Source organism: Micropterus salmoides, unplaced genomic scaffold (genome assembly GCF_014851395.1).
Source record: "Micropterus salmoides isolate LMB-PRFRI ecotype aquatic unplaced genomic scaffold, ASM1485139v1 Ms_hic_scaffold_2, whole genome shotgun sequence".
Classification (NCBI taxonomy): Eukaryota; Metazoa; Chordata; class Actinopteri; order Centrarchiformes; family Centrarchidae; genus Micropterus; species Micropterus salmoides.
Window position 1 is genome coordinate 25,126,243 of NW_024041150.1, and position 22,136 is coordinate 25,148,378.

The 22,136-nt window shown below is 46.2% G+C and overlaps 1 protein-coding gene across 3 annotated transcripts; it reads left to right on the forward strand.

Moving 5' to 3' along the window:
- Positions 1–2,592: 2,592 nt before the first annotated feature.
- Positions 2,593–20,884, forward strand: zbtb4 (zinc finger and BTB domain containing 4). 3 transcript variants are annotated; one of them, XM_038732696.1, is made up of 2 exons: positions 2,593–2,745; positions 12,297–20,884. In XM_038732696.1, exon 2 carries the CDS (start codon positions 12,313–12,315, stop codon positions 17,794–17,796), a length of 5,484 nt encoding a protein of 1,827 aa, XP_038588624.1. In that variant the 5' UTR covers positions 2,593–2,745; positions 12,297–12,312; the 3' UTR covers positions 17,797–20,884. The 3 variants fall into 3 exon arrangements, with proteins under 3 accessions (XP_038588624.1, XP_038588622.1, XP_038588623.1); XM_038732694.1 differs by lacking the exon at positions 2,593–2,745 and adding an exon at positions 6,472–6,628; XM_038732695.1 differs by lacking the exon at positions 2,593–2,745 and adding an exon at positions 6,635–6,777.
- The last annotated feature ends 1,252 nt before the right edge of the window (positions 20,885–22,136 follow it).

The following is a 22,136-nucleotide window of genomic DNA, read 5'->3' on the forward strand; positions in this document are numbered from 1 at the left end:
GTCCTCCTGAATGGCGCACATACACAGCTTTCTCCCATTCTCTTCTTCCCCCCTCCCAGACCGTCTCTCTTCACCAGTACGGCATGCCTGAGTAGCTGCCTGGAGATGAAGGAGCTAATTAATTTGATTTAGCCGTCCTCGCTCTCTGGCAGTGGAAAAACCAGCCGCCCGTCCCCCCTCCCTCCTCCGCACCGTATCAGGCACCCCTCCCAGATGATTTTCCACCTATCCTTTCCAGTCTCCTTTGGCAACGTCCACACTGCGAAGCCTCTCTTCCTCTTCTCCTTTGCTTTTTTTTCTTTCCTGTTACACAACCATATTTTGCCAGCGGTTTATTGCGTGTCAAACTGACTGTAAATTGCATGTTAACTGCAACTCTCTTGTGCGACCTACACACATCTTAATTCCTTTTTTTAGCATTTTATCTCTTGTGTGTGTCCGGGGGCAGTTTGTGTGACTCAGCAGCTTACACAAACATGCTTGTTATAGCTCAGTGCGTCTGCTTCATGGATCTGAAGCATGTCCACTGAGTATATTAACAAGTCTAGGACAACAATATAACCGTCTAATATCACATGTCAATATAATTCTATGAATACCTTCCTGTGCTTTTTGTCCTGTAGCATGCAGATTGTGGACATCTGCTCGGGATAGCCTCCGTGTGATGTGTGTGTGTGTGTGTTTTAAGTGCTTCAGGCAAGGGGTGGTGCAGTATTGAACCAGCTAAAAAGTTTCAGGCAGTTTCTCCCCTCCGCTGAAACTTTAAAAAAAAGCTGGAAATGTCTGAAAATTTTGTCAGCTGCTGAGGAAATAGAGTTTTTGTTAAGCTGCAGAGCTTTATGCTAAAGGTGACAGAGGACATGGGCAAATGTTTGCCTCTTCCTTTTTCATGTGATCACAGGAACATTATTTCTCAATCTCAACGTAATGGACTAGAAGTCAGTAAATATTCCTGTGACACCAGTAGTTTTTGTTATTTTGTGAGAGTGGTCCCCTACCTTTTTGGCTAGTGGCCGCTTAAATTGAAGCAGGGTCTATTTTCGAGCCCTCATCACCTGTTGCACAAGTCTCCTGATTGTGACCAGTTAAACCAAAGAGTGAATTTCCTTTTACTTGTTTGATTTTAGAGTACTGCATTCCTATCCTGTTAATCATCTGAGAACCCCTCAGATTTATCTTGCATCCCCTTGTGTAGCTGGGTAAGACTGCACTGTGTGTTGGTGTTACTTGCATGCAATTAATATTAGATGCACAGTTTTCATATCTGAGAAGCAAACTCTTTCTAGCTAAAAAAAACCTAGTAGCCTGTCAGGACGTAAGAAAACATTTTACTTGGTTGCTACTGTTGAAGGTATTTAGCTTGAATTATCTATCCTAATCTAGCTTTAAAGAGTAATTAATTGCACACTAAATGTTTTGTGACATGTTCAGGTTACTTTATTTGTGCCTCTAGGTAAATTTGTTGACAAAAAGGCATTGTTGCACTGGCCTCTAGATGGAAAGTTTCAACTCTGCTGCTGCTCTGACCATGGGATTCATGTGTGTTTCCACATAGGCAACGATATCAGGGCAGATGTATAATATTTAAATTTGTATTACATTTTCACTGGCTGGTTGCAATCCTCTTCACCCGGGCCAAGTTGAAGCCCGGTAGCCTCAAAATCTTGTTTGATTAGAAGGGTTTTCTGCATACCATAATGCTTCAGGAAAAGATTTAGACACTTAAGTGGAAAAGTAAAAGTCTTGCACGCAATATACAGTGAGGTAACACAGCAAGACACCCAGGGAACCAAGATAGGAACATAGAAAAGTAATCTGACCTTTTAAAGGCTGCATACATGATAGATTAAATGTATTGATTCTGTTATCATAGACAAGTGGGTATATATAATATATAATATAATGCTCAACAAATATAGATTAGAGGATATCAATATTATTTTTGCTGGTTTTGTAAAAACATAACATCTGCGCACTAAGTTACGTGAAAGTAGCAAGAAAAATATTAACATTACTCTGCACTTTTGCCCATAAAGGCTTTCATTAGATCCTTGTTTTGAGAGTGGGCCTTCAATTGTGTATACAGCCTACGTTTCGATTAATATTTAATTTACAGCATCAAATTTTAGGCTTTTTTAAAATTTGTTTTTTATTGGTGCTTAAGATGGTGGTTCTCTGTGTGTGTTGCCTTTAAGGCTTTCTCAAATTTCTTATTTAATTATTGAACATTATGCTGTAGCTCTGAGTAGTCTGATTTGCTTGAATGTCACTTCTGCAGTGATGGTTCTTCATATGGGAGCTGCTTGGTGTGTGTATTTTCTGTTCCGTATTGTTGGATTGCTGCTTCTGCTGTTTGTTATTGTAAACGGCAGAGACGTGTTGGCTACGTGCTCCAGCACGCTCATGTTTCCCTATTTCAAGGGAGGTTTCATCAAGTTACCCACTGCACCGCCCATGTCTGCAAGGCAATGCTGAGGCTTTAAACACCCTTTCATCTGTGTGCGTGTGTGTCTGCAAATGTAAACATCTGTCATGCTTATCTCTGCACCCATGTACTTGCAGAAAATGTATGTGACGTGGTGTCATTCCACCGCTCTGGCCTACATGCCTAACAGCAGAAAAAGGAATTGCTGCGTCGTCCTTGTAAAGCCACTGCTTCCTCTTTAAGAAATCACCGACATTTGAACTCATCGAACGTCGTTTGACTTCCCACTTTGATCTCAGTCCAAGTCAGCTGGAAGGCAGGTTAGTCATCCCTTCTTTGAGATCACTGAGGCTGTTTACTAACCACTGAGCATGCCTGAAGATACATTCACACACACATCAGTAGGAATTCAGCCTGAATTTAAGGACAATTAAATACAGTTGGTTCCTGCTCTGTTACTGTTTTTATACTGTATTTATACTGAAGTAACAATCTACCAAATGAAAACCAAACTAAAGAGTTGATACTTGAGATGCATGGCAAACAAAGGCTGTACTGAATTTAACCCATTCAGTGCTCAGTTGCACTAAAACCAGAACAGCCTAACCGCAGGTGTGACTCTGCATTTTGGTAATTGACAGGGATGTTGAACTTTACCTTTCCTGTCAGATATACGATGACTGACTCACAAACTGCAAAGCACATTTATTAGGTCAAAGTTACCCTTGTGGAGTTTTCATTGTAAGCAGACACAAGTTTTTAGCTAACATGCGTTGTGTGTCTCATTAAAGTGGCTAAAATCAATATATTTATATTAATGGTTAAAATTAGTGCCCAGCACCAAGCAGCAGACAGACACAATTAGCAATCTGGTGAACATAGTGGAAACTTTAGCAGTTAAAAAGCCAGATCTCTCCTTCATCGGTTAGTGGAGACCTACATTCCGCCGGAGGTAAATAAATGAGAATGTTTCTCCATAACCGCTGAATGTGTACATAGGCAACAGTTTGCTATATCAACTTAAAAGGTGATAATGTGTCAGTGTTATATTCACGGCTGGTTGCTGCTATCCCAGCATGGACCAAAAAATAGATAATTGCAGCTTTAAGGCCTAACAAACATGTTGAATGAATTTTCTAGATGTTTTGCAATGTGCTTTGTTCAATTTTGCTTTGTCAACCGTTACTTCCCCTTGGTTCAGTCAGCACAAATATTTTTCATGTAACCCCCATCGTATGAGCATCGTGTGTCCTTGTGCACATCCAATACAAGGACTCACTTATCACAACATTGCTGTTACAGTACAGTGATACCACAGTCTTTGGTACCTTTACCTACTTAACTGTGTGTGTGTGTGTGTGTTTAGAAAGATTTTCATTGTTTTATTCTTCTTGTTTTATTCTTTTAGGAATATCATTTTTCGGACCACATCTTTTATATATATATATATAATGTATGTTAGTCTCCAGAACAAATACATTTATGCCAGAATGTTGATTAGCACCTCGTGAAGGTGCTGGATTTAACACTGATCTTGAGACTTTTTTCCTTTTTTGCTTAAACGGTTAAATATTGAAAGTACTTGCGAGATAATGGTTTTGATTTTCCACCAAGATGGCTTCCGGAGCTCCTTCATCTTTGTGTATTCAGATGTGTGTCGCTTGGTAGCACAGCATGAAAAGCTATGATCACGTTTGGTCAAACATCCATGAAAAGGGACGGCTGGACAACGGGGTTGCCTCTGAATACAGAGTTTGTGACAGGGACTATACCAGCACAAATGTGTGGACCAAGCGGCCACACTCCTGGGACACACATACACACACTATTGTCTATTGCCAACGGGCTATCTGCCTCAGACCTATGCCTCATACACACAGCCTCTCTTTCTTTCGCTCCATCTTTTCACATGTTACTTATAGTTGAAATTTTATTGTCCTCCTGTCCCGGAGCCACTCACAACTGCTGTCTTGTGTCCCTCCGCACACACCCAGCGTGCTTTGAAAACGTGCGGGAGTGCATGAGAGAGGACGGGGAAGGGAGGAAAAAAAAGTTAGTCCAACTCCAAGAGCCAGAGAGGTCACAGGAACAACACCCAATCCCAGAGCGGTTCCCATGGAGACAAGGGTGGCAGTGTACAATGAGGACGAGAGAGAGTGATGAAAGAGAGGGAGAGAGGGAAAGGGCAGGGGAAGAGTAGGAGGAGGGCGGGTAGTTGGCGTCAAGGTTCAGTTGGTGGACTGGGGGGGGGGGGTCAGAAGGGTAGCAGCTCCGCTCAAAAGGACAGTGGGACGTATGATGGTGTTGCAGCATAACGGTACTGGAACATTCTTCCTCCCCTCCTCTCGTTCTACTGCCCTCTTGTTCCAGTTAATAGAATCCCGATCTAAGACCGCTGAGTGGCTTGTGGCCAATAGAGGCAGAACAGAGATATGTGTAATTTCCACTGACCATGACGTGCGTGGCCGAGAGCGACCAGAAGGAAGAGGGTTGTTGTGAGGCATTTTGCATGGCCACGGATGAATCAGGAGTGATATCCAGCTGCCGGCCTTTATGCTGGTGCTGTGGCGCCGTTGAGGGGAGTGCGGCGTTTTAGTTGAACAGTGAAACAAATTGGTGAGCTTGTCACCAGTAGTTTTACTTTAGCCATACGTGTCAAGACAGAGATATACACACTGACCTGAAAGCAGTTAATTGACACGACTGGCATCGTCAGTGAGCACTTGAACCCTTTTGGATGGGGGCATGGACAATAACAGAGTCTGCCCCAGTTTCTGTCCCTGTCTGTCCACCTTTTAAAGAAGCACTCCACTGCTATTTCACATGAAGATCAGTTTACACGCCATGGGGAGTACTACTCCGCCTGTGAAAGCAGTTGTATAACGCCTGGACGGAGCTTTCTAAAGTCTGAGAAAACTGTGTTCTGGTCGCCATTTTGGGACCAAGGCGTTGGTACAGTAGCAGAGGGCTCCTGCAAAGAAACTTGATCCTAGGGCCTGTTTCACCACATTTGCAACAAGAGATCATTTCATTCATGTGATGTGATGCCACCGCCATTTGCGTTATGTGTGTAAGCAGTGTTCGCCATTCGCTTCTGTGAAATGGGTAAGTATTTTGGGTCTGGATGTCCTTCAGTGTTAGAAACTGAGGAAGTGGAAGTTTGAAAGACATGGGCATTTGCCAGGCGGGGAAAGTCTAATTAAAGTTGCATTATGGGAAGTGTAGGATCCAGCATTTCTTGATCGTGGCCCATTCTAGACTAGACTTTCAGTCGAGATATCTCGGCCTTTGTTGCATCGATTTTGACCATCCATTTTTTAATTTGTCTCTCATCAGCCCCTAAACTTCATCAAAGTGCAGTGTTAAATCGTCGGAGTGCCCCTTTAATGCCTTCATTTCCCCCTCAACTTCACTTGAGTGTTCCCATCCGCCATTTGACTACCGCCAGTTTGTCCTCTCGTTGTCTCCCTTTCTCACTCTCCTCTCACTCCCCGTCCGCGCATCTGTCCGTCCGTCCTTGTGCCCAGGTTTTTTGAGTTGGCGTGGTTCCTGTTTGTTTTCAGCCATTTTGGGGACTTGCAGTGCTCGTAACAAACTGCTTAAATGGCGTCCTCTTGCTTGCTTGCTCTCCCACTCTGTCTCCCTCTGCCTCTCCCTCCCTCTCCCTATCACTGGGCTTTGTGTATATAAAGTAGTGTGTTCATGTGCGTGTGTAGAGAGAGAGGGAACAACACTTCCAAATAAAAAGAAGATTGGATTCAGTGGGGGGGATTGGTTGGTTGGAGCGGGTGCAGAGAGGTAGGGGTGTTCACTTGCTGGAGAAAAAGAGCAAAAACACTGAGAATCGTGTGTCAGAGGCAAAAACTGGAGTGAGAGAGGACCAGGAGAGCAAGAAAGGGGGAGTGAGTGAGAGAGAGCAAGCAAGTTAGAGTGTGAGAATCGCTCCTGCCCTCTGTCTTCACACACTGCTGCCTGTATGTGTGTGTGTGTGTGTGTGTGTGTGTGTGTGTGTGTGTGCACCGCCTCTCCCTGCACTCTCTCTCTCTCGCTCTCTCTCTCGCGCTCTCTCTCCCTCCCTCCCTCTCTCACACACACTCAGACGTGCGCATACACAGACCAAGGGGGAGAGAGAGCGAGAGAGGGAGAGGGAGTGTGAGGGGAGAGAACACATCGCAGCAGAGATGCAGCAGGAGGTTTTCCGAGGTACGTTCTCTTGTATGCTTGCCTTCCTGAGAGACAGCCAGAGAGAATAAGAGGAAGAGAGGCTGAATTCTGGTGTTTTTCCTGCTTGTTTTTCTGCTTCACTCCGCTGCTGTGGCGGTGGTTGCTCCGCGCGTGAAGAGGAGGAAAAGGTTTTTATTTTACTGTGCGTGTGTTGGGGCGTGAGTGTTGGTGGGTGTGTGTGTATTTATGCAGTGTGTGTTTGTGGAAGCGTATTTATGAGTGTGAGTGTGTGGGTGCCTGTGCTGGGTCTGTCTGTCTGTGTGTGTGCGTGTGTGCCTGTAACAGGCCTTGTCTCCCTCATCCTCCCCTCTGTTGCTGGCGCACCACGCAGTTCTTTTTCAAGAGCGATGAATCGTTTTCAGATTGTGATGAAACTTTTAATTTATCGAAGCCTCTTGCGTCTCTGTGATTCACCACAGACGTTTGTGTGTGTGTGTGTGTGTGTGTAGGTGTTGGGGGGGGGGGGGTCCAGCGCACACGTCAGAACAGATGTGAGCTTTGTTGTTGGGGGTCTTAACATGGTGGGCCAGTCTCCCACCCCATGCCCATCAACTTATTACCAACATGAGAGGAAGTGTTTTGGGGGAAAAACTTGCATGTAGGCGACGATAAACATTTCTTGTTCCACCGACTGGTTCTGTCTCTTGAGTCGGCCGTGGGCCGCCCAGTTTGTCATCCATTTTACCAGCCTACCAGCCTGTTGTTTTGCTGGAGGTTGTCGCTCGTAGAGCAGCAGAGGGCATATTGATGTCACCAACCCTGTTGCAGCCTTTTTTCTTTTTCTTCCAAAACAAGAGAGCATCTGCTGCCAAACTTCTCCACATTCCTGGTGTTCATGGAGGCCAAGCCCCTGTGCTCAATGTATGGAATATATGAGCCACAGGGTTAGGGGTCATAGGTCAGAAAATAAGGAAGTGTAGTGTCTGGCCACTCTGGTGTCACACGGATGATGTTGTCATAGCAGGTGGCATCCTTTTTATTTAGTTTATTTTTTTGTTTGGGTCACACATGCCTTTTTCTGCTCATGGGCAAATAAAGAGCTAACATGCAAGTCTTGCGGATTGCAAGACCGCATAGATTTACTTTGCTTGATTATGCAGCAATTTTTTATAATTATTTTTTTAACACCACAAACATAAAGGATGTGGACGCATTCAGGAAACTGGTGCAGCACTTCATCTGATACTTGCAGTTTATGGTGGCTGTTGTAACATGCCGCTCTGGCTCAGCCTTGCTAATACTCAAATGTTTCTTGTTATTTTGAGATGGAGGACTCCAATGGGGCTTTCACACCCCCCTTCAGCAGGGACTGCGCGTGAAATTGAAAATGATTTTGGGAAAATTACCTCAAAAAGGTCACCGGTGTAGTGTTACTGCTCTCCAGGGGTACTTTTTTTGGCCTTGCTGTTTCCTAATGCCTCCCATGATTCTGTTGCAGCGAGCAGAATTATGGGAATTACGTGCTGGGCTGAGAGCTAACAGAGCGTGCAGACTATGGCGTTTTAGTCATGGGCAGGTTTGCTGGTGCGTGGAGTGGCATGAGAAAACACCATGATACGACAGTTTACATGTGGGGAGGGGGAGATAAGGGGGGAGATGAAGATGCATGCAGTTAGTCATGCTGAGGGGGATCTGAAAGACAGGGAAACCATGACATGTGAACATAAGAGAGACGTGTTTGAAGTTACCCCTACCTCCCCCTCTCACACCACCACAAGCACCGCTACCACCTCCGCTCAACCACTCCCCGACCCATACCAACTTCCCTTCCCCATTTCTCCTCCCTCCCTCTCTCTATCCCATCTGGCTGGCTCCACCACGCTCTCTTGGCCGGGGGGTTGTGCAGAGTTCAGTAGCTGTTCTTGCTAACGATGCCCCTCTCCATCCACCCACCCACACACACCCTCATGCACACACATACACCCTTCTCTTTACAGACCAACTGCTGCTCAGATAGTTGGGCCCCTCTGGCTGCCCCTCACTGGGGAGAAAGCCCAACCGGCACCTTCCTCTTCCCACATGCTCCTCGCCGCTGGCTCACCGGCTGGAACACCGAGGCCCCCCACATTCTGCTTTGCAGGCACTCCCTTTAACCCCTCACACACAGACAAACATACATACGGTGATGGCACATCACTGGAAAAGATATATATTTATAGGATAATTCTGGTTTATTACTACTTGGTTCTTATTTTCGTCTCACTATTGCTGATAACTGTGAATGGGTGTTATTGCCACAATAGAAGAAATGCACAAATTACAGACCATCTTCCTCTTTGACCTGCAGTACTTGTGGCCTTGTGCACACACACACAGGTTCCCTGTGCAATGAAAGATTATTACCAACATTACGGATGTCCTCACTGTCAGGTTTATCTGAAAATTATGTGATTTAGATCATCTCTAAACTGTTAAATCATTTACAACATGAACTTTTTTCTCGCCCCATCGTATTATGCCTTAGCGACGTTGCTGGCCATGAGTATGGCCACAACTATGGAAATAAGACCCAAGTGGTAATCAACCAGAATTGTCCTTTAATAGTGAGAGTACTGGGAAAGCAGAGATGACTTGATTGAATTTTAGCTGTACTCTATTAAATAAATGTTAATGATGCTTGGGTACAAATGTTACGTTCTTACATTCATCTTCAAATGTGAAAGTAAATTAAGTGGCACTAAAAAGTATTTAAAATCTAATTTGCTACATTCAGACTTTCAGTCTTCAATTATAAGACATATTGGACCAAATAGCTTAAAACAGTTTACTTTACTTTAGAGCCAAATTTAGTTTTAGTTTGCGTGCATTTTCTTTTTGAACTGCACAGCTTCACAATACCTGTGGTTAGATATTTGAGGCCTTTCCTTGATGGAAGATGGCAGGAAGTAAACCAAAAAAAACAAGCATTCTGAGCTAGCGGTTATTTGTGTGTCAGCTCAAGTACCAGTTTCAGTGTGGAATAAACAGATTGCTAAACGGCTGGTTCAAGGCCTTGAGCTGCCGTACCAGCCTTATGTTATGCAAGTCCACTTTAGCGGTAAAGTTCCTAATGGCTCATTTTCCGTTTAAATTCACTGGATTAGTAACTAATGGTTTCCAAGGTAATAAAGTCATGTTTTTCAGATGCTGGTGTCAAAGTATCTCTGAATCAAATAGTAAAACCTCTGCTGTTTTGAATTGGTCCAAAAATGCAAGCAGACAATATGTTAGGATTATTGAGCCAAACAACACTTTTAATTTTAAGAGGTATGAAGCAACGAATTTCCCAGAATCAAAAGCCAGCAGTGTAAACTTTTGCCTCGCATTTGTGATTTGATATGGAATACAAATTGAATCAGTGCGTGGCTCAAAGTCTGCCTCGTTGCCTCTGCCTGTCAGTGAAGAGTCCCTGTTGTATGACAGGCTATGCGTTTGGTATAATGTGTTTCATGCGAGTCTAGTTTGTAATTTATCAGCTGAGAACCCGTTCGTGCTATGCGGTTTTGTTGTGCCACAAGCGTAAATAGGTTTCACAGGCTAACCAACATGTTTGCTAGTGCAGAACATCCTGTTGCAGAGAGGTGTAGGAAGACGATTGCTGTTTATTTTGATTGTGCTTTAGAGTCCTTGCCACATTCACGGCCACATTTGTTTGTGTGCCTGTGAGTTGTACAGAAGGATTTATGAGTTTTATGTGTGTATCCAATCATCCGCACAGACAAGAAAGAGGTAAAAGTGTTTTTCAGTATGTCCTCTGTGTCTCTGTGTGTATGAGTAAATCTAGTACATTTAAAGCGTGTTAAAAGCTGCCTGTCACAGTCAGACAGCGTGTCGTGCAGGCTCTGCTTGTGCAGCGGCTGTGTGCGTCACAGGGAGGGGGCGTCATACGCATTTTCCTGTCCGCGGCACAAGATTCAGATGAGATGGTGAAATTTTTAGCCTTAGTGCTGTCTCTCAGTGTGTCCGCCCACTTGTAGCAGGCTGCCGCTTACCATAAGGGATTTCCTGCACAACATCTATCGCTCAGCAAATGTGAGTGACAATGACGGCCTGTTCCAATACAGAGCAACAAAATATGGCAAGACTGGCGAGACAGGATTGTGCATCCTTGTGTTCCTCCTGAATAGGCATGAACTGGTTGGTTGCCCCGTACAGCAAAAAGCATGTGCCACTGCTTGCACTACATACGTCACTGATAGACTCTTCTGTTTTCCTTTTGTTGACATACTTCATTCCACCTGTACCTTCAGTCTCAGTGCCGTGTTGCACTCAGGTTCACCTTTTGGTTTTGAATGTCATTTACAAGTGGGCCCGTCCATGTTGAGCTGCTTTGTTTATGCCGGTCTGTCTTGCCTGTGGGCATGTATGAGTGTATGTAAAGTGCTCTGTACACATGTATGTTTGATCTGTGAGAGTATATGCGTGTGATTATATGTTTGTCTATGTGCTGGTTGTTTTTGTGTGTGTGTTAGTGTTTGCCTGGGCTCCTGTCTGTCTGACAGTGCAGTGTGTCTGACTGTTCCTGTTTCAGAGCACCCCCCCCCCCCCCCCCCCCCTCTCCCCTTCTCTCCTCTCTGTCTCTTGCTCTCTCACTAACCCTCACTCTCTCTCCCTTTTTCTATCACCCTTTCACCCCCCCCCCCCCCCCCCCCCCCCCCCCCCCCCCCCCTCCTCCTCTTCCCTCTGCAATAACAGTGCTGACCTAGTTTCTGCCTGTTCAGTGCTGCCTGTGGAATTTTACAGCGGCCTGCCTTCCTGGCTGCTTTGCTGCTTGAAAACGCAGGCAGAAAAGCATGACTGAGGATTTTTATTCTCGTCGCATCATTATGGCCTTATACTGTCTCTGTTCTGCTCCCACATCGGCAGACCTAAACAAATGGACCCATTTTAAATAAGTAATAACAGCAAATTGTCTGTCACATGTAAAGCTATCATATATGGAGAAATTGCAGGAGGACTGCATCTGCCACCATGGCAGTCGAATTTGAATGGAAATGAGACTAGCTTGTCACTCATCTTCTACAGCTTAGCTGAGATTGTACCGGATGCAGAGGGCGGAAAAACACCCCTTCTCTGTGCACATGCATGCAATCTCCCTCCCTCTTCCCCTCTTTCCTTCCCTCCCGCCTTTGCCTTCACAAATAAATGGTTAGAGTCATGCCCGGCAAATACTAGCCACTGCCAGGAATGGCTAACAAGGCTCTTGCTCAAATAGCAAGAGAGAGGGACTATTTTTATGTGCATCGGGGCCATGGATCTAAGTCAACGCTCTATTCTGAGGGAATCTTGATTAAATCTGAACGGCTTCCAATTAGGCATAGGGATTGTTGTGTCACAGCCGAGAGAGATGGATCTCTGGAATGCCTTTCTGAAGGCTTGGTTGTGGCACGCTGAAATCTAAACCAGTGCTGCCACAGATTCATTCCTTCCCCCTACCCTCTCCCTCCTTTCACTCACCATTCCTGGCTGAGCTGATGGAGCTCAGCATTGCTGGGGCATTTAGTTTTCTTTTCCGTTTCTCAAAAGTGTTCCACAAACGTCATGACTGCTACTGCAAAAGCTTTGGTGTAATGTTAAGGCTTTGCTATATGTTGATGTCAATTTTTGTGTTGTACATAAATCTTAGATGCTTATAACGCTAATACATTCTTTTTGATTTCTCTTTCAGATTTCGGGGGCTGGTCATGGTGTCCGGTGAGAAGGTGTGGGACCCCCTCCATGCGGGCCCTATTCAGTCACGTCTGAGTGAACAACACCTGGCTGTTGGGCTAACTTCGCTCTGCAACCTCACACATAGTGCAACGAAGGACTCCACGTGCCACCAGAGTCGGCGGTTGGCACCCTTGTCTTCCCCGCCACTGTCATTAGTGGCTGACACCCTTCACCCAGTTCGAGCCTCGTCACCGTCACACCTGCCTATCAATTTCTGCGGCTCGGGCAAGATCGAAGGGCTACACAAACCAGTCCACTGTCTTGGAGTGGCATCCCAGTCTGAAGAGGAGGAGGAGGAGGAAGGGGAAGCTGAGCAGTTGGAGATGAAGGGTAAAAGGCATGGAGGCCGGGGAGAGGCCATGATGGAGGATAGGCTGGAGGACATGACTGATGGACCTAAAAATGCAAAAATCACCCTAAGCTTCCCACTTAGTGCTGCCCCCCTCCCAGCCTCTCTGACATCTCCAAACCCCTGTCGTAGCTCCTCCTCATCCTCCCCTTCCCCTCACCGACGGCGGCCCTCCTCCAAGAGCTCAGATGAGGCGTCGCTGTGGAAACTGGATGCTACCATGGACGTAAAGCACAGACCTTTTAAGCCCCCGAGGCACGACAGCTCTCCGTCCTCTTCACCATCCTCCTCCTCATCTCCTATGACGGTTCATGCACTTGTCAGGAAGGATATAAAATCCCCGCCTCCTCTGAAGTGCTCCAAACTCAATCCAGAGACTCAGTTTCACAAGTCGCCCCCAAGATCCTCCAGCGGGTCTTTAGGGGGCTGCTATGGTGGCGATGGATGGGATGAGAGGCACAGGCTGGCCAACGGTACAGCCTCACCCTCTCATACAGCCCAGATCCTCTTCAGTCTGGGCACGTCAGCCTATCAGAGAGGTGGGGATGCAGAGAGGAGAGAGAAAATAACAGGAAGACCAGCTGGGAAAGTGGGAAGCCCTCATGGACCAAGTCTTCACCCACCCACCCTCCACCTCCCTCCCCCCTTACCACCACCTCCTCCTCCCCCATCTGAGGGTCTTACCGCACCCCCTCACTCGTCCTCTTATTCCCCTACCGACAGCCTGAAGCCTGAGCTGATTTGTGGAGTTTGCCATCGGCTTTTCAGCTCAGCCTCCTCCCTTACAGTCCACATGCGGCTGCATCGTGGCAGCCGCGCCCTCAGTTGCCGTTATTGTGGCAAAGTCTTCATCCATAGCAAGAGACTGCAATCCCATGAGGCCTCCTGCAGGGTGCCAGGCCTACCCTCCAACAGCCTGGGCCCTCCTCCTCTCACTGTGCAGCCAAAGGAGGAGCCGCTGGAGGAGGGTGAGGTGAGAGTGGAGGGGGGGGTGATTGTGGGAGAAACAGACATCAGTAAGGCGCGGCCAGGGAAGAAAGCGCGGAGCCTCCTGGCACGTATCCAAGGTGATGATGCAGCAGCCACAGAGCTACTGGAGGGTGATGAGAACCATTTTGTGAAGGTGGTAGATGGCAATGTCATTTACTTCTGCTCTGTGTGTGAGCGTTCCTACATGACCCTATCCAGCCTGAAGCGTCACTCTAATGTACACTCGTGGCGCCGCAGATATCCATGCCATTACTGCGACAAGGTCTTTGCCCTGGCTGAGTACCGCACAAAGCATGAGGTGTGGCACACAGGAGAGCGGCGTTACCAGTGCATCTTCTGCTGGGATGCCTTCGCCACCTACTACAATCTCAAGACACACCAGAAGACCATTCATGGGATTAATCCCAGCCTCATCTCCAGTGAAAAAACAGTTAATGGTGGTTATAAGCAGAAAGCGAATGCCCTCAAGCTGTACCGCCTTCTCCCCATGCGCTCCCAGAAGAGACCCTACAAGACCTACAGTGACAGTTTGCATAATGGCCTGCTACTGCCACAAACTGAAACACCTTCCCTCTCTCTGCCTGGCTTGGGCTGTTCTCTGGACCCTGGGGACCTACAAAGCCTCATCAGTGGGGCCCACCCTCAGACTGTGAAGCCTGACCCAGATGCCTTCCCAGATGACTTCCCTGTTTCTGTGGCTGCTGAGCACCTCTCTGCACTAACATCTCTCCCTCAAACAGATATGCCCCAAGTTAGAAAACATGACAGTGAGGCCCCAGAGTTGGGGCAGGAGAGGGGCAGTTGCAGCTTCAAAATGTCTAGTAGCAGCAAAACCAAAACTCCCAAGACTGGTAGGGGCACAGAAACAAGCATGCCTTCTGTGATAACATATGGCCATACAAAACCCTCTGTCATAGTTCATGGAACAGCAGTATCATCCTCTGTTATTGTGCATAGCAACCAGGTCAACTCTGGAAGTGAAAAAAGCCCAATAAACAGCCCATCCCCTGAAACCAGCAGCAGTCAGACATCACACAAGGGCAGTCCCAGGCCAGTCAAAAAACAAAGGGATAGTGCAGATAACCACAGAAAGAGGTCAAGAGACAGTTCACTTACCACAGAGGAGCGCTCAAGAGGTAGACAGGATGCAGAGACAGGCAGATTATTTCACAAATCACGGAAGTCCCACAGCAAGAGTGATATCTCTAACTCAAAGCAGCTGTCAGTGTCTGTAGGGTCACAGGTCAAAGAAGCAGGGCCACTGTGCCAGATTACTGTACGTATTGGTGAGGAAGCCATAGTAAAGCGCAGCATCTCTGAGACGGACCTTAGGAGAGACAAGAGTCTTTCTCCCCCAAAAACCAAACGGAGTGAAACATCATCTGTGCGGGAGGCCAAGGAACCACGTCACTCCCACTCCCACCATCATCACCATAAACACCGCCTCCACCGCAGAGCCAGCCTGGAAGCAGATTGTGATAAGGAAGGAGGAGATTGTGAGGAGGAGGTCAGGAAAAAGAACTCCAAATCCCCTGATGAAGTGAGGGAGTACTACTTCCGTCAGGAGGTGCGTGAGCAGGACAGTGACCATGACACAGAGGATAATTTATGGCGGCCTTACTACTCCTACAAGCCTAAGAGAAAGGCCCAAGCACACCTACAGAGGGTCAAGAGCTGGCAGAGGAAACTGAAGTTCAAGCGCTCCATCCGTCTGAAGAGGAGAACAGAGAGGCTCAAGAACCATGTGAATAAAGAAACAGATAAAGAAGAGGATGGGAAGATTGAGGAAGCCAAAAAACTCTCAAAAGCTAAAAGAGACAAGGTAGAGGGGAAAAAGAAAGACTATGTCTCTGCCCCCTTAAAGGAGAAAAACAAAGATACGGAAGAAATTAAGGAGGCCCCCCATGAAGTTTCCACTCCTCCTCTGCATTCTCCAAAGCCTCCTCTGTCTACCTCCGCGGCTCCTATGGGAATAAAGAGGCGACCTTGGACTAATGGGAATGCAGCAGAGTGTGGTACATGTGGCCGCTGGTTCTCAAGCCCCAGGAAGCGAGACAAACACGAGCTGAGCCATCTGCTGGAGTTTGTATGCCTCTTCTGCCGAGCCACTTTCCCCTCAAGGGATAAGTTGGAAGATCACCAGAGAGCCCAGCATCCCAAGCCTACTGAGGCACCCTCTGTGCCCCCTAAAGTGGCACTTGGCGAACAAGTTGAAGGGGTGGGGGTTAAAGCTTTGCCAGAGATTGCAAAGTTGGATGAAGAAAAAGGGGGACAAGTAGGCTTAGTAGGGAGCAATTCTAGTCCAAGTCGCCTAAGCAGAAGAGCATTGTCACGACACACCTGTCCACAGTGTCATAAGGTGTGCAAGACATCTTCAGCACTAACTCGCCATATCAGACGCCACGAGTTAAGCAGTTCCCCAGAGAGAGAAAAGGAAGATAAAGACCCAAAGCCAAAAACAACAGAGACAGTTGTTAACACTGTTAGCAGAGACCTAGAGACTGAAAAAGGACAGGTTCCCAGTGCTCTCTCTGTTTCAGTGATCAGCTATTCAACACCAGACCCACCCAGCAGTGGTGACTGTTTGGTATCACAGCAGCATGAAGACCATGTCTGTGAACTGACAGATGAACATCAGATGTCAGAATCCAGTGACAAACCTGAACTGGTTGAGCCCACACATCCAGCTCCAGAGAGAGAGCCAAGCCCACAGATTGCAGACCCTCCATTAGAAAGCCCAGTTAACCTTACACCCACTAAACATGAATTCCCACCTGCCACACCCTCTACGCTCCAGAGTGTGCTAGTCATGAATGGACCTGAATGTCTGGACTACCGCACCCCCAGCAAAAAGAACCTAGACAGCCACATTCACAGAATACCCAGCCCGGCGCACATCGTGGCATCCACCAACACCTCTTCAATCGTGCCCATGACATCACAGACTAGAATAACCACTGCTGCTCCTCCTGTTTCCATGACAACAGCTCCCAGCTCTGAGGGGGGATTCATGAAACGGGATGGGGTCATTATGGACAGAGAGAGGCTGGGTGGGAGTGGTATATTTCTACATGCAGGCTATGAGGAACCACCTCTGGTCCAAGATCTCAGAGTTCAATCCCTGTCCAGGAGTCCCTCTCCCACTGAAGCACAAGACCTGACCATGTCCTCTATTCTAGCTAGAGAGAGGGAGATAGAGAGGCTAAGAGAGAAAGAGAGGGAGTTCGAGAGACAGAGGGTAAGGGAGAGGGACAAAGAAATGTTGAAAGAGAGAGAAAAAGAGATAGAGAGGGCGCAGCAAATGAGTAGAGTTGTACACGCCCCAGAGGACCAGATTTCTCTGTTGGTCCCCAAAGAAGAGCCCTTGAGCCCTGTGCCATCCCCCCAGCATATCCCCACTCAAACCACTATGAATGGACCCTCCTCACGCAGGCACACTCCCAAGTCCCCCTGTCGGTCCCCCTCAGCTATTGGACTCTTAGCTCAAGCCAACCGCCAGGTCCACTCCAGTTCACAAGGACTTGACAGGCTCCCACTGGCCACTGGAGCAGCTGGTGCCGGTGACCGCCCCTCTGCCCATGCTTTGCTTCTCCCCCGAGCCCCTCAACCACCTGAGCCGGAGCACCAGGACACTGTTTCTTCCAGAGATTCCCAGCCGGGGGACGCCACCCCACTGGGCTACCCTGCCCAGAACTATCCCCTACCCCTTATTGTGCCGGAAAGCTACAGCTCTGGTAAGAAGCAGGAGGAAAACCTGCTTATGTCCTCCTATCCCGCTGGAGCTTTTCCCTTTGGCCCACTGGGAAAAATGATGGTCCCTAATGGCGGGGACCTGGCTAAGCTGCCATTTTATCCGGACCCTTACCAGCTGCTCTATGGGCCCCAGCTGCTGGCCTACCCCTATAACCTGGCGGCTCTTCCTGTGGCTCTGAATATGATGGCACCTGGAGGGGACAAGGTGGAGCCTCTGCCTTTCCTACCCGCCATCTTCAACTACGCAGCCACTGCTGGGCCTTACATGGGCGCAGCCCCTCACCCCCTTGTGGCAAATCCTGGCCTTTACAGCAACAGCGGCAGCAGCAGCAAGAAGCAACGAGACAGCAGCAGCAAACCGTAGGACACAGAAGCACTATAAGGAATATATTTCAATGGGGACGGCCTGGCCTGTTTAGGATGGGAGCGGCAGGGGTGCGTGCTCACTGGGTCACTGAGTACACTCGCACAGTACCCCTGCCTCTCTTTTATTCAGTAGAGATCAGTGCTAGGCATTAAATCTGGAGTAGGTTGAAGGGAGGAGAATGAGCAAAGAAACGGGGAGAGAGGCCGATATTATAGTGACGTATCATTACTCCCCTCTCTTTACTCTTGCTCACCTTTCTCCGTGTCTCTCCTGTCTTGCTGTAGTGTGTCGTAGTTCTAGAGCTTGATTAATCTTCCTCTCTGACTCATTATATTATCTATAAGAATAAGAACTGCTAACAGGGTGTGTGTTGTGTGAAAAATTAGTTCAGTATGCTTCCCTTTATAGTCACCGCATAACGAGGATAAACGCTCTTCAGGGAAGGCTTGTGTGGGCAAGGATAAGGAATGAGACTGAAGAGTCCTTACTCAACTCAGCTGGAGGTGGCGCATTAAGCAACTCAAACCTTGCATATGTTTGTATGAGCAAATCAGAATGCAGGTGTATCCTGTTGTTAAACTGTCCATGAAAGTTATATATGAGCATGTACATGCACATGTACGCAGGGATTTGTGCATGCAGAGGGGGGCTTAAGCAGGTATTACTGCATATGTGTGAAAGTGAGTGTGTGTGTTTGTGAGTGATGAAGTATGTGCGTGAATGACTAGATCATTCCATGTGAGTCGCACACAGCATTGCTACTCTAGTTGGAATAGCTACTGTAGGTTAATGTGTAGAAGTGCATTTAGAAGTGAATCCTCATATCCAAATCACTAAGAAGTCAATGCTATGGCTGGACGCAAGTCTATGACAATGACAGATCATCTGAGCTTCTAATGTCTCAACTAAACTGGCGACTTTTTGGCCGGATGACACTGTAGGATCTGTATAGCATTCACCATAGTTTAAACCTTATGTGCACAAAATAGAGAAGTAGTGATCACTTAAAGGGGACACTTGTAGCTGCTTTGGATATGTAGCTGGCCAATGGGTAAGAATTAAAGGCTGGTAGACCGTTGCACTTCCATTTCTCATCTCATTTCCTTCACATAAAAAAGGAAAAGAATAAAAACCAGTCCACCTTCATCTTGCGTAGCCTTTTCCTCTTTGATTGGAAGAAAAGAAGGCTCCAGTTCCTAAGCCAGGAAGAAGACAGCGATAGCAAGGAAGGAAAAAGAAAAATGGATTCAGGGTGTTGTTTCTGGATAGGAAATGAAATATGTGGGCACAAAACTGTGGGACTCTGAGTCAGAAGGACCCACAGAAATGACTTTGGGGACAAAATACATAGTCCGGCTTCCCAACTGAGGGGAGATTGGAGATAGCCTGAACTATTTCCCCTCCTGCCCTGTGTCATTTACTAAGAGGTAGAAAAAGGCTGAGCTTAGCAGCCAAAGTGGTGGCCGAAACTCCCCAGGTGGCCTGGGGCCTTTTTGTTATGTGTAATGTTATCTCTATATGTTTGTTTTGTTAAACGATGCTGTTGTTTATGTTGTTTAGCCCTCTTACCAGATGGACATGGCTTCAGTAAAAAAGGGGGAGTAAACTTAAAAATATGAATGTAAATTTAGTCATGAGGTTAATGAAGTACAGCTGCATTAATTATAGAGTTGGTTTCAGTTCCGTTTTGTTTTCTGTTTTGACACAAATAACCTGTTAAAGAACCGTATAACGTCTGGTATGCATATATACAGTAGTCCTAGGAACATGTCAGTAAACTTGGGTTCTGTATCCACAAAGCATGAGCAACACTTGCTTCCTAACCGTTTATATCCTCAGCAAATCTGGCATCGTGCGCACAGCTTTTGTTTCTGTTCCCTTCTATATTTTCTGGCCTTTTCATCTTCCATATCTCTGTTAATATATATGTATTTTTTTTACGCATTATAGACCGCAGTTTGGAAATATTCCACAAAACTAGCTGCCACATTTATGTCTCACAGTCACTATTTAGGAGCTGGAGTTGAATTCTCCCTCCTCCCCCAAGCCTACACCCGCGCTCTGCACCTCCTCTGAATGAAGTACGTGTGTGTGTGTGTGTGTGTGTGTGCGTGTGCGCGTGCGCATGTGTTTGTGATGGTACTGGGGCACCTTTTGGTTCAAACGGGAGTGTTAAAACACATGTGACCAACTGCAGGGGCGCACAAGCCATCCCCTTGGGTGTGGTTACAAGCCTTTTGCGTGCAGGCGTACGTGGTTTGTGTACGAGAGTGAGTGACTGTGTGAAGAAGAAAACCAAAATACTGTAAATCTGCCTGAGCAGCATATCCCTTGGCAGTATATGGGCTACCTGTTATTTTTTTTTTGTTCTTTGACACTTTTCCTGTGGGTTAGTTTCAGTGTAAAAAAGCCTTGCTGTCTCCAATTCACTATCTCAAGCCATTCCTGTAGATGGACATGTTTGTGTTTTTGGACCATTTCTTATGCCATAGTTTGCCATCACGGTTATCATACAGACCAAAAGCATGCAAATCGACGTATTGTAGTGACTGGACTGGAATCTGGTGGTAATATACAAATATTTACTGTATGTTTTAGTTTAAATGAATGTGCCTCTGCTTTGATATTTAAGTAATTATCTATAGTAAGATGTGGATCTGCCAGATTTCAACTGATAAGGTGCCTTGATATGGCATAAGAAATTTAAATAGTAAATGAACATTTTTCTTGAGAAATGACAATTTGGAGATAGATTTCATGGCTTTATTTGCTATGAAGCTGTTCATAGACGTAGGGGTGTGGCTAAACTGTTTTGGTATCGTGTACATGTCTAGGGTAATACTGTGCCATATAGAGCCCACAAAATATGTTAATGTTATTTTTAAAAGATGTTTTAATGTTGCCTGATGACTTTGTCTTTAGATTTGATACAAAGGCTTGTAGCCACAGCTCTCCCAAAGTCTGTAGTCTCCTTTTTCCGACATTCTTCTTGTTCTCTCTCTCTCCCCTTGTTTCCGTCTCCCCTTCTTTCTCTTTGCTGCAATCAAACAAAATAAAGTATTAACCTGATGACCCAATGAAATCAGCTCTAGTCTGGCCTCATATTTTTTTAGTTTTAAACGATGTCTCTATTAATCTTTACAAGTTGATCCAGAGTTCTTAATCTGAACCATGTGCAACAACAAGTTGGCGGGTGCCTGTTCTCACATTGTTTGATCCTCCCTGTGAATTCTCCAGCAAAATGTGCATTTAAGATCTAGTCATTTGGTAAAAGCGCAATAAATTGTGAATTTAGCACTTTCTGCACATGGTTTATTGTTTGGTACTTCCCTCACCGTTCTTTCAGTGTCAATTTAATGTCTTCTGTGTTTCCACAGTGCACAGTCATGTTTCTCTAAATTTATAAAAATACACTGTGTTCTGTAATTTGTTCCTCACATGTAAACAGACAGGCAGCAGGATTTCTTATCATCCTTGAATGATCACACTCCCACTAGTGACACTTAGTGGTTTAAACAGAAACGGTCGGCTGGGTGACTCGCTCATCTTTGCAGTCCCAGAACATGATGTCAGAGATAATTTCTTTTGACAAAATTGACTGTGAATGAAAGTATTTCAGAAATTGAGTATATTTCTCAAAACATCCATCATGAAATGTCAAGGGTGAAAAAAAAATGCATTCAAGGCCTCTGGGATGGTTCTGTTTTAAAGTCACAGTGCTCTTTTGCCAATAATACATTCAGTTTTTCTGCAGTGAATAAGTTTACCTCAGTGGATCTTTTTCACAGCAGACATGTTGACTTGTCTCGGAGGATAAGCACAGGTGTTACTAATAACATTAACAACATCTCTGTTCAGGTGTCCCAGTAAGCTATTACAATGCGCCAGCATGCACAATATCAGGACACTGAAACTTGCTCAGCTAAATGGAATGCAGCCTCCATTATTGTTATTGTTTACACATGTGATTTTCTTAAGGTGACATCAAGATGTCTGCTGTGAAAATCTGCACATACTCAGTGACAGTTTATAAACTTGCATCAGATGTTGCACACATGAGCAGGAGAAATGTTGTGTTTTCTTGTGATTTGACATTTCAGATTAACTTCAAATACTCAATTGAATTAATGGGCTGTTGCTGATTGTACTTTTCTGTGTGTGTGTGTTGCACTTTTCCCAGTATTTCCCTTTTTATCACAGCCTTCCTGGAAGGAGACTGTATCACGGGAATGCAGCCAACGGAAGAGAAAAAAGAGTTTTGTGGCTTGAAGCACAGATCCCCTCTAAACACACACACACACACATACAATTAGAGTTAGAGTTAGAGCCAGCAGTGG